This window comes from Fopius arisanus, unplaced genomic scaffold, assembly GCF_000806365.1.
Source record: "Fopius arisanus strain USDA-PBARC FA_bdor unplaced genomic scaffold, ASM80636v1 scaffold00019, whole genome shotgun sequence".
In the NCBI taxonomy this organism is placed as follows: domain Eukaryota; kingdom Metazoa; phylum Arthropoda; class Insecta; order Hymenoptera; family Braconidae; genus Fopius; species Fopius arisanus.
The window spans coordinates 77,315-88,118 of NW_011887758.1; the positions used below are offsets into that span (position 1 = coordinate 77,315).

The window sequence follows — 10,804 nt, forward strand, 5'->3', positions numbered from 1 at the left end:
AATTACTCAAATTTGCCATAACACTTTTTTCAGTCTTTTGCTGCAGTCCATGCCTACTGCCGAGGTGCAACGGGAGAACTTTATGAAGCAATCTTTAAACGTCTTATTTGATTAGCCCCTGGCCTGCTAAATGTTGAACTGACCATCTCTAATTTTGAGGGCGCAGTGCACAAAGTATGCCGCAAAGTTTTCCCAAGGACCAGACTGCAAGCATGTTGGTTTCATTTCATCAAGGCAATTTGATCTCTTCATAAAAAAAAGATTAATTTTTTTACCATCCTTTGTATCATGTGACTTTCGTTTTCAGGCAACATGTCGAATTTGTTGACAAAAAAAGAACCGTTGAAAAAAAAACGTTCCGAGGGACCAGTAAATCTCGACGTTTCAATTGATTCGCAATCGTTTGAGTATATATTCACGAGACATTTTTTCCCCAATTTGTTGAACAATTTTTCGAATTTACAAAAGTGAATTCATTTCTTTCATTCCGTTCATCGATTGTTTCTCCATCATGCCCCACTCCGCTCGATATGGGATGTTTTTTTTCGTCACGATTTTCTCGAATTATCGACACTCTCGCGTTTGCTGGTCTTTCCGAATTATCGACACTCTCGGGCTCGCGCTCTGTCTTATCTATACCCACGCCCTCCGAAAATTACCGACACTCTTGCCCTCGCGACCTGTTTGATTCACAGGTACACCCGCAAAATTAGTTCGGCTAGGGCGGCCAGACAATTTCGCGGTTGAAGCCACGCCATTGGCGTTAGCAATCTCCCCTATAATCTCTGGTCAAATAGTTTTTCCAACGCCATTATCGACGTTTTCGGCCTCGTGCCCTACGTTATTCACAGGTACGGCCTCTGACTTAATTCCATCGCCGCCGCTACGAAAGTTCGCTGTTGAACCTTATTACAATAAGCGCTGTTGATTTCCCCTATTATCTCTGATGACACTTTCCAGTCGATACTTTTTTTTTACCAAAGAAGGAGGAAGATAAAGGAGTATCCTCTTTGAGCAGAGGGCCTCAGAACCCAATGTTCCATAAAAGAGAGGTTATTAATTATATAATGTTGTTTTTGAATTCTAGCAGCTTGTGAATTTTTTAATTGGACATTTGATAATCGATAGCGGTGAGTAAAATAATTCCAACGAGTGTCAGCACATAATTCCTGTTATTTAAGTTATTTTTACATTTCTAACAGTTGTTTTTGCATTAATGTGAGTGGTGTATCAAAGATTTATTGAATACTTACCTGATATAATTGATCTCTGTTAAGGCCCGTGTGGACCATCTATCGAACGTCATCTTTTGTTCAAATTGGATCATTTTAGCCTAAAGTACATTGAAATTTGGGATCAAAGTCATGTTACAAGAAGCACAATGAAAAAAAGAAGAAAAATTATTGAAGGGCACTACAGAGCGATATTGTTTAAAAGCGATCTGTCAAGTTTACAAAAAAAAGATAAAAGATACGTAGGTTGCCATCATGTGCCACATTGCATTGGTGGCCGCAATTATATGTCAGATACATATATATCTATATATGACATATATAATGGGATACGTAGTTTTTATTATTTTTTAGTAAATTTGGTAGACCCCTTTTAAATAATATCGTTCTTTAACGCCCTTCAATAATTTTCCCTCTTTTTTGCATTATTTTTCTATGTCCATTCAAGTGCTTCCCGCAACACAAATTTGATCCTAAATTTTAATCTATTTTACACTAAAAAGATCAAATTTAAATAAAAGATCACGTTCCATAGATGTTCCACCTGGACAAATTACTTATTAGTGATTTTCTACTAAGCCAATTTTATATATGATCGCGTCTCTCCTTCAATTATTCCTTTGTCCTCATTCTTTGTGTCCTTAAATTATTTAATTAGCTGAATAATATCTTTCAATGCTGTTCAGTCCTTTATCCGATGCTAACGATGGGTGGTCACGGACATCATCACGAACCACTATATAAAATCCCCAGTGCTGATATCTATAAACTTGAGGATGCACCAGAGCTCGTGAAGCTTCAGGAGAAACTAGCTAAAAAAGGACTAAAGGATCCCTGGGCGAGGAACGACGTATGGCGTTATCAGAAAAAATTCGGGACCCCTTGGTCAAGATTGGGTTGGATGATGTTCAGAGGTGTACCAACCGGTGTCATAGCATTTGGCATAACCTTGGTGATTGAGAATGCCCTGGGGATTGATTATCACCCTTGGCACCATCATGATCATCAAGAGCACGGAAAGTCTCAGTAGAGAATCTTGATGATTTAAATTGGTGTTGTGTAGTTCCTAAACATGGAGTTCAAATAAAATAAATAATTGCTTGAAAATGTTTAAGATACGTATAAATATCAGACAATTTATTATCCAGATTACGACATAAGAAATCGTTCATCTATCAATGTTTTACTCGCCAGATTTTTCTTCATATCAAACTTAACTGATAACTCAATAATCGAGGATAGAAAAATAGTGGCCACTGCTGATAGTACATAATCACCACCGAAAGCTAAAATTAACATGAATACTGATGCCTCAAATGTCGCCAGAGCCCATTCGTTTCCATAAAAAAATGCCTGATCGAAGGAGTGTTTTTTATCGATATAAAAAATTGATTTATCTCTGCCACTGTCCATGAATTCAGTATCTAAGAGTTTCTCCATCAAATGTCTCTCCTTTATTGTGTAATCGACGTTTTTGAAACAGTGATCCAGGAATTCAGAGAGGAACTTTTTTATTGTCAAATGTATCTTCCAGCGTTCCTCCCAATTGGCTAGCCCTCCGGCGTGTTTCCTCGAGAATCTCCTTTCATTCGGATCCCTCATAGCTATTGAATCATAAAACGATTTGAATGTCTTCGACACGCACAGGACGAACGTCTGGTCGGTGCTCCCAGGGATAAGGCCTCTGTGAGCGCAGAGATTATCCTCTTCTCGTTTTAAATCTTTGCTTACAGTCAACAAGTCTGTGTCCGCGAAGCCATGGACCGATCGTCCGTGAATGTAGTACCCATAGTATTCGTGGATCAGGATGAATATACTGATATTGGCCACTGAGCACAGGTCCACAAAACCATGAAGACAGTTTCTGTAGTATCTTGTATATAATACTGATGTCAGTAGTTGAAGGAAATATAAAAGAAAATATGTCAAAGCTCCAACTGCAATTTTAAGGGTGAAACTTTCTTTCACGAAATCCATTTGCTCCTGGGGAGGCTTTAGGGAAGGGATGGCTAGAGCCCATTTCTTCAATCCAAGTATCTGCGAGACAATCACAATCAATGGTAGAGGATTATTCAACTAAATACCCCAAACAGTATTTTTCCGGCTTATAGTTATGGGGTTTTTTTACTTTTATAATATAACTACAAGCCGGAAAAATACTGCTACACCATAACTACAGCTCAGGGACAATATTTTTCCGTAGTGATTTCTAAGTTTCCGATGTAATATCAATTGCCAGATGGGATTTCCTGAGAAGCAGTACGGAAAACTTTATTTATTAATTGATTGAAGAATTCAGTCGATTTCATAACTAATCGATCTGTTGATTCTTCAATTAATCTTCATTTAGTACTAATAAATTATTTGAGTGTCTATTCACCTCCAGAAAAAACAAAGTTGTAAACGTATGAAGCAACAAGTTAATTCTCCGTTTTGTCTTCATCTTGATCCACTGATTAGCAATTACATACGTCCTCCACATGCTGACGGTTGAGTTCTGGCTGATGTCTCGTTCATCGAGGCAAAAATCGGCATCGATATAATTGGGTGAGAATTGATCTAATGGTTGGAGGTTCCGACTGTTCGATTGCCTGCTGGGTGTACTAGTATGACTGGTTTGACTAGATCTCGACGGAGTTTTGTTCTTTCGCGCTACGATGACCTCAGAAGGCGTTTGCTGAGTATTGCTGGCGCCTTTTTGTAACCTATGGGTGTAGGATTTCCTCAAATATGTGTGCGGGGAATCATAGACTGCCGGAGACGTTAGACACCTGGGGATCTCCCAGTCGATGAAGAAGATGCCGATGCTTCGTAATTGAAACACCAGGGCAATTATCTCGATACTTTTCGAGCTGAAGGTAACTATTGAACAGATTTTAATCAATTTCTCGGTATTCTCAGTGGGGAGCAAGATGTGCAGGACTGTTTGACCCTTGTAGAAGATGAAAGCTGATAAACAGACTGTCGTGGAGATGATCAGGAGTTCAGTTCCGAAGGCCCCGCAGTAGTAGATGAGGAACCAGCCGAGAGATTTCAGGACGGGAACACTGTTGTTGTTCCTGCGATAATGACTAAACGTGCAGAATATCGCGTAAATCAGAGAGAGGCCTGAAGCCACTCCTACTCCAACCTGAAAATCGAGGTTTTCGAAAAAATCGTACTAGTATAGTATAGATATAGTTTACTTCAAGGGTGTTAGTATCGTTTTTTTACTCGTGTAAAGTTGTATGAGGAAACCATACATAAGAAAAACGAAATTACGATTAGCCAAATGATTGTCAAGTACCTAATTTGATTTCAATATCTCACCTTGATCCATAAGTTTGTGGTTTTCTCAGTTAATTTGAAAATGATCTTATACGCTATTGACACCTCCACATTTTTCTCCATATCATCCTGCGTCAGTTCCCCATATTCGAGGATAATTAACGGTGGAAATATTTTTCCCCTCTCCTTCCGCTCTTGAGCTCTGACTTGAATAGTCAAGGATTTTACATAACGAAGGATTTCCACTTGTGGAATACTCGAAAAATTGGCGGTATCTGAGCTCATTGATACCCCAGCGCCAGTGATTTTATCAACCATAAAAAATCTACTCATCAAAACCCACTTGGACGTGTCCTTCATATCCAGAGTCTTGTTAATTACTAATGCTGGTAATGGATACAGGTATTTATTCTTATTATCATTGGCAATGAAAGAGAGATAGGGTACGTAGAACGTAGTTCTTAGGTCTATCAATTCCTTGGCAGAGGTCCAGCATGTTTTTTCACCGTTTATCCCAAACCGTACGTTTTTAAAGAACGAACAAGGAGATATCCAATCCGAATAGGATTTGAAGGCTCCCCGCAATGAGTATTTGGCAAAGATGAAATTGAGTCTGTTTTTTTGCTGAAAGAAAAATTAAAAACATTTCTAACACAGTGTCTCCAAAAATATGGTCAAATGTTAAAAAAAGTGCACTTAATATCTACATAATTTTCTCATTACTATTAAATAAGATAATTGAATAACAAAATACTCACAGAATCGTTATTTGATAATTTGAATTTATTGGGGATCCCCCGACGTTCCAAAATACTCCGGGCATTTCCAACCGCCCAGAATAGTTTCCTCGGAGGAGTCTCCGTCAGGAAAATCTGACACGGGAAACTTTCAGCGTTTAATGTTAAAACGCAGATATTCGAAAGATGCTCGCATGCCTCCACATCCCCTTCGTCACATAGTGCCATAACAAACCGCAATTCCCTCCTCAAGTAATAACTATCAATACTACGATTATTGAAATCAATCAGATAATTACTCCTGAGCTCCTGCCAGTTGCTGGAGGCATTCCTGTGAAGACAATAATTTCGAATCCCGAGGGCAGATGGAAGACAACTGTCATTACTGACACGAGAATCCGACTTATCATCCGGCAGCGAACAGTGCAGTCGAGTTGTTTGAGATAACTCAGTGAGGACGTAGCGGAAATCTTCGATTTCGGTTTCGTCATTGTTGTCAATAATTATTCTACAGTGTTTGTCAGTCAACGGGCAGATTAGGGAACATTCTGCCCATTTTCCGAGGGTTTCCTTTCGTAATGCAATTGAGCAACTTTCTGAAAAGAATAGCCGTCCTTGAGTTAAACAAAAATCAATTATTGGTAGCTATTTTTTCTAAATATTTAACGAGCTAGTCGCTATCTTTATCATTTAATTTACTGAAGATAGTAGAACCTTTCTACCACCTACTACAACTTGGCTAATCAATTAATCAAGCAATATTCACCAGAAGATTTGCAGAGTCCGCTGGCTGCATCAAAGCACTTCCTGTTGACGCAATCTTTAAAATCCGTAAACGGTATCACGAGCGAATCCAAACTGTGTGCATCTTCTCCACCAGTTACATAAAAAATCAAGAAGAAAATCCATCCAACAAATAAAGCTTGCTTCTCACTATGACCCCACATCATTGATAACTTTCATAACAAATCGTTTGTTTTCCACTGCATACTGTAGCCATAGTAACGAAATGCGCGCCGGAATGATCAGCTGGCGGCATCACCTGGGGAAAGAATCAACTCTACTCTTCCCTCCAAGGACAATTGTTTCTAGATGGTTCCAGTGATCAGTTTTATGTTTAGCCACGTAAGTAAGGGTTCGTGTTAACTCATTGGTATTGTTCCAAAATCATTGTTATTGTCAATATCTGCCAGGAGAGCAGCTCCAGCTTAAATCCCTCTTCTGAGTGTGTCAAAGTTCGTGGTGGCTGATGAGAGAATTCTCATGTTGATGTCAAATATGAGTGGAAATGTTGAGGATGATCTTGAACAGTTGGAGGCCTCTGTGAGAAATGTCATTGAGCAAAAATCACTCAGGTGGATTTTTGTGGGCGGTAAGGGGGGAGTCGGGAAGACAACCTGCAGGTAATCGTCAGCAGCATTTTGGTCTTGATAAAATTGTTTCGTTTTATTGATAAATCATTGATGGATTTTCCAGCTGTTCACTGGCTGTTCAACTATCCAAAGTGCGGGAGAATGTCCTCATCATATCAACAGATCCAGCCCACAATATCTCAGATGCATTCGACCAGAAGTTCAGTAAAGTGCCGACTAAAGTCAAGGGTTTTGATAATTTATTTGCTATGGAGATCGACCCCAACGTGGGCCTCACTGAACTGCCTGAGGAGTATTTCGAAAATGAAAATGGTAGGAGTTCTGCCAACTTTTGGAAGATTTTTAACGAGTTGCATGATTAATTGCGGATTTTTTTTTGCAGTCCTCGGAGGGGAGGCCATGAGGTTAAGTCGCAATGTTATGCAAGAAATCGTTGGTGCATTCCCTGGTATTGATGAGGCAATGAGTTATGCTGAAGTCATGAAGTAAGTATTAATTGCAAGAGGAACAAAACGCAGGGAGGTAACTCTATTCTGGAACCCGCAATTTAGCTTTTGTGCATTGTACTCCTTCAAATTGATATTTTTTTTTCAATGGTCGGTTATGAAAATAGGAAATTCAATCCATTTCTCTCTCCACTAATTGCTAAGCGATCCCCATGGTCATTCATTAAGATTTAATTCATTAATTTGTTTGATTACATCGATTTTTAAAAATGAGTTGTAACACGATAACTGAAAAAATTGTTCTGAATTTATTGAATTGCAGCTCCGAAAAATTAGTTCACAAATTATTAAATTGATTAATAGGAATAAGTATTTATTAATTTGATTGCAGACTCGTGAAAGGCATGAACTTCTCAGTAGTAGTCTTCGATACAGCCCCCACAGGCCATACATTGCGATTACTATCATTCCCCCAAGTGGTTGAAAAGGGCTTGGGCAAGCTGATGCGATTAAAAATGAAAATTAGCCCATTCATAACTCAAATTAGCTCCCTCCTCGGTATGACGGATTTCAACGTCGACACGTTCTCGAATAAAATTGAGGAGATGTTAGCGATAATTAGGCAAGTGAATGAGCAGTTTAGGGATCCGGAACAGACGACGTTTGTCTGCGTCTGTATAGCTGAATTTTTATCCCTCTACGAAACGGAGAGACTTGTGCAGGAGTTGACCAAATGTGGCATTGATACGCACAATATTATTGTCAATCAGCTGTTGTTCTTGAGCGAGGGCGATGTGCCTTGTAGATTGTGCCTGGCGAGGCACAAAGTTCAAGAAAAATATTTGGATCAGGTAAACTGAATTCCATAATGTTTCAGAACTTCAGCATACAGGAAATAATTGATTAATCATGAATTTACTAATCTTCTTTTCAGATTACGGATTTATATGAAGATTTCCATGTCACAAAACTTCCACTCCTGGAGAGAGAGGTACGGGGTGTCCAACAGGTCAAAGAATTTTCGGAGAATCTTATGAAACCATACAAGCCTTAACCAAAAACGATAATCTAAAGATTATCTATCAATTTTTGTATAAAATACAATTTTTTTAATCAAACATCTATTCGCTATTCGCTGGACAATATTTAATAAACCTATTACGCTGGAAAATGGCACATTTATTTGTTTAATTAAAAGAAGGCACCTAAATAAATTAATTGAACTCCATTTTTGAAATAATTTAAATTCTCGAACAAAACTTGCAGGGCAATCATTGAAAAAATCTTAAGGCAGTCAAGATAAAAACATGAAAACAAAATGGCTCAAAGTACTTGAATATCTTAAATTGTTCATTCACCTCTTGACCTATATTCCTCAACCCGTCTATCATCAAGATAATCATCAATTAACGAAGAATCCATTCATTCCCATACACTTCATCACACCCCAGGAACTTGCTTCTGCAGAACTAGTAGGCGCATGCGCAACCCCTATTGCAACATGACAACCCCCGAAATATGGTGGCTCACGAAGAGTTGTTATCCCAAAAGTAAAGTTAGAAAATCAGTCGGAGTCCATCAAGACGAAATAATCCTTTAAAATGATGCCAACGATTGACTGAATAAAATGCGAGTGAAGTTCGTGCGGACATTGTTGGTGCTAGCTCTCCTCGGGAATATAATAATATGGCACAAGATATGGTGGCTATTTACGTCCCAGCATTTGTCGAAACCGGCATCATCAGCACCATCAACCCACGACACTCCTCAGAGACTTCATCGTCGATTAGCTCGTCTTGTTACAATAGTCGTCAGACAATTCGAAACATTTGAGAATGACGTTGCGGCGACGGTTGAATCCGTCCTAAATTCGTTTCCTGCCATGCCCATTCTCATTGTTTGTAATGAGCTGCCTTACCCGCCACTCGAAATCAACCTTCCAAATGATACATTCAAGAACGTACGCTTGATCAATCTCCAACCTGAGTTCAACAAGTCCTTCGAGGAGAGAAATCCGCTCTACTATGTTCGCACGAAATTTGTACTGCTTCTCCCAGATTCCACGAGAATATCCAATAAACAATTTATTCAGGTAAATTATGAGACTACTGGTGAGTTAAAAATGGATAGGATTAATGTATTGAGTTTCCAATTAGGAAGCTGTTATCAAAGCGTCTCGCACCGGTGCTGTCGCGATACCAGTCGGCAAAAATCAACTCACCTGTCTGGAGATGAGTTTGAAAATAAAAGAATGGAGTTTGCGAATAGCGAAAGTACCTGGACAACTGTGTGATGCTGTCATGGGGAGACATGCCACTCTGGTTAATGTCAATACGCTAAAAAAACTGTCAGATCCATTTATGTTGCCGTTTATGGAGAGTCTTTATATTCAGACAACTGCCACTGGTCTCAAGGTAAATATATCGGAAAAAAATACTGTGGCCTTTTTTTTTTAATCTTCTTTCTTCCATTTTCAAAAAAAAACAATGAAGAAAGCGGGTTTTTCTTTTTTATGGCTACTAAGAATAGATTTGAAATGGAAATAATATTCCTTTAATATTCTTCGGCAGTCCAGAGTTATTTAATTTGGTTTTCACATGATTTGCATAGATCCAACTGATGCGGCATCAATTTAACGAGGGAAAGCCTCTATTCAGGAGCCAACAATCCCAATGGAAGCTCCAACAACTCCAACAACGACGAGAGAGATCAATGTTCGAGAAGTTGGGGATAAAAAAAGTAGTAAGAGCAACTGGTTCAGTGGATTGGTACGGTTGCTCGAGGGAGACTCAGCGGTGCTTTGGCTCAATTGTCAATGGAGTGCCCTCGTACCTCTACCAGAATCGTTACACCCCCCCTTGTTGCTTAGCAGGACTGAGAAAAGTTGCTCACCATGTCTTCGATAATCTTGAGAGGGCGGGGATCAGGTATTGGCTGGAGGGTAGTTCTCTCCTGGGGGCAATGAAGAATGGAGATATTCTCCCTTGGGACTACCAGGTGGAGGTGGGAGTGAATCGGGATGATCTCAATCGCTGTCCATGGCTGGTCAAAGCCAAGAACAAACCCATCGCCGACAACTATGGATACGTCTGGGAGAAAGCTACTGAGGGGCAGTTCTTCAAAGTGCAATTCTCAAACTCCAATCGATTACATGTCAATCTGCTACCGTTTTATGTTAAAAATGGCACTATGATGCGAGACTCCTGGTTCTCAAAGAACAGGGACTTTCCCGAACAGTTTCTCCATCCAATGTCTAGTATTGAGTTCGCAGGGAGGCAAGTGCCCAGTCCAAACAACATCAGGGATTTTTTGGAGATCAACTATTATAAAGGAGTTGTAGAGAATCCAGAACTACCTGGTAAAATAGTTAATTGAAGAGACCATTGATCAATTACATTTGTTGAATTTTTTATCACCTTCGTCGAGAATTGTTTCACCGCAAAATCGGAATAAATATTTTTGCAGTTTTCCTTAGCTGAAAAAAAATCTTTTGATATTTTTCCCGAAAAGTAATTAATTCAGGAGTGAATAAACAATTTGAGATATCAGTGCCGCTGATTCATTGCGTTTTAACATGATTATTCATTTTAGATTGTTATCGAAGTCTTCAATAGATTTACATAGCTTTTACTTGATGTCAAAGAGGCGGTCGTCACTGAAATCAATCGTTACCAAATATTTTTGTACATTAATTGAAATCAATTATGATCAACAAATGATTTCTTGTGAGTTGTCAACCAACAGATGTT

At 39.1% G+C, this 10,804-nt stretch overlaps 4 protein-coding genes across 5 annotated transcripts; 3 read left to right on the top strand and 1 right to left on the bottom strand.

The window, feature by feature from the left end:
• The first annotated feature begins 970 nt into the window (after positions 1–970).
• Positions 971–2,350, top strand: ND-B12 (NADH dehydrogenase [ubiquinone] 1 beta subcomplex subunit 3). The gene is made up of 2 exons (XM_011300639.1): positions 971–1,130; positions 1,919–2,350. The coding sequence occupies exon 2, from the start codon at positions 1,930–1,932 to the stop codon at positions 2,260–2,262; it is 333 nt and encodes a 110-aa protein (XP_011298941.1). The 5' UTR covers positions 971–1,130; positions 1,919–1,929; the 3' UTR covers positions 2,263–2,350.
• Positions 2,351–2,358: 8 nt separating this feature from the next.
• LOC105264060 (meckelin) lies at positions 2,359–6,212 on the bottom strand. 2 transcript variants are annotated; one of them, XM_011300638.1, is made up of 6 exons: positions 6,003–6,212; positions 5,258–5,832; positions 4,900–5,123; positions 4,542–4,701; positions 3,613–4,362; positions 2,359–3,269 (listed from the first exon to the last, which is right to left on the bottom strand). In XM_011300638.1, exons 1-6 carry the CDS (start codon positions 6,184–6,186, stop codon positions 2,382–2,384), a joined length of 2,781 nt encoding a protein of 926 aa, XP_011298940.1. In that variant the 5' UTR covers positions 6,187–6,212; the 3' UTR covers positions 2,359–2,381. The 2 variants fall into 2 exon arrangements, with proteins under 2 accessions (XP_011298940.1, XP_011298939.1); XM_011300637.1 differs by having other exon boundaries at positions 4,542–5,123.
• A 126-nt stretch (positions 6,213–6,338) lies between these two features.
• Positions 6,339–8,226, top strand: LOC105264062 (ATPase ASNA1 homolog). Its single transcript, XM_011300641.1, has 5 exons — positions 6,339–6,639; positions 6,713–6,921; positions 6,992–7,094; positions 7,447–7,906; positions 7,990–8,226. The coding sequence occupies exons 1-5, from the start codon at positions 6,500–6,502 to the stop codon at positions 8,107–8,109; spliced, it is 1,032 nt and encodes a 343-aa protein (XP_011298943.1). The 5' UTR covers positions 6,339–6,499; the 3' UTR covers positions 8,110–8,226.
• Positions 8,227–8,567: 341 nt separating this feature from the next.
• LOC105264067 (fukutin-related protein) lies at positions 8,568–10,437 on the top strand. The gene is made up of 3 exons (XM_011300646.1): positions 8,568–9,147; positions 9,212–9,469; positions 9,666–10,437. Exons 1-3 carry the CDS (start codon positions 8,683–8,685, stop codon positions 10,428–10,430), a joined length of 1,488 nt encoding a protein of 495 aa, XP_011298948.1. The 5' UTR covers positions 8,568–8,682; the 3' UTR covers positions 10,431–10,437.
• Positions 10,438–10,804: the final 367 nt, after the last annotated feature.

Coding starts and splice junctions, on each gene's coding strand:
- LOC105264067 (XM_011300646.1), top strand. CDS start 8,683: ATGCGAGTGAAGTTCGTGCGGACATTGTTGGTGCTAGCTCTCCTCGGG. Junction 9,148..9,211: donor CCAATAAACAATTTATTCAG/GTAAATTATGAG, acceptor GTTTCCAATTAG/GAAGCTGTTATCAAAGCGTC. Junction 9,470..9,665: donor CAACTGCCACTGGTCTCAAG/GTAAATATATCG, acceptor TGATTTGCATAG/ATCCAACTGATGCGGCATCA.
- LOC105264060 (XM_011300637.1), bottom strand. CDS start 6,186: ATGATGTGGGGTCATAGTGAGAAGCAAGCTTTATTTGTTGGATGGATT. Junction 5,124..5,257: donor AATTATCAAATAACGATTCT/GTGAGTATTTTG, acceptor TTTTTCTTTCAG/CAAAAAAACAGACTCAATTT. Junction 3,270..3,612: donor CAACTTTGTTTTTTCTGGAG/GTGAATAGACAC, acceptor ATTGTCTCGCAG/ATACTTGGATTGAAGAAATG.
- LOC105264062 (XM_011300641.1), top strand. CDS start 6,500: ATGTTGATGTCAAATATGAGTGGAAATGTTGAGGATGATCTTGAACAG. Junction 6,640..6,712: donor GTCGGGAAGACAACCTGCAG/GTAATCGTCAGC, acceptor TGGATTTTCCAG/CTGTTCACTGGCTGTTCAAC. Junction 7,095..7,446: donor AGTTATGCTGAAGTCATGAA/GTAAGTATTAAT, acceptor ATTTGATTGCAG/ACTCGTGAAAGGCATGAACT.
- ND-B12 (XM_011300639.1), top strand. CDS start 1,930: ATGCTAACGATGGGTGGTCACGGACATCATCACGAACCACTATATAAA.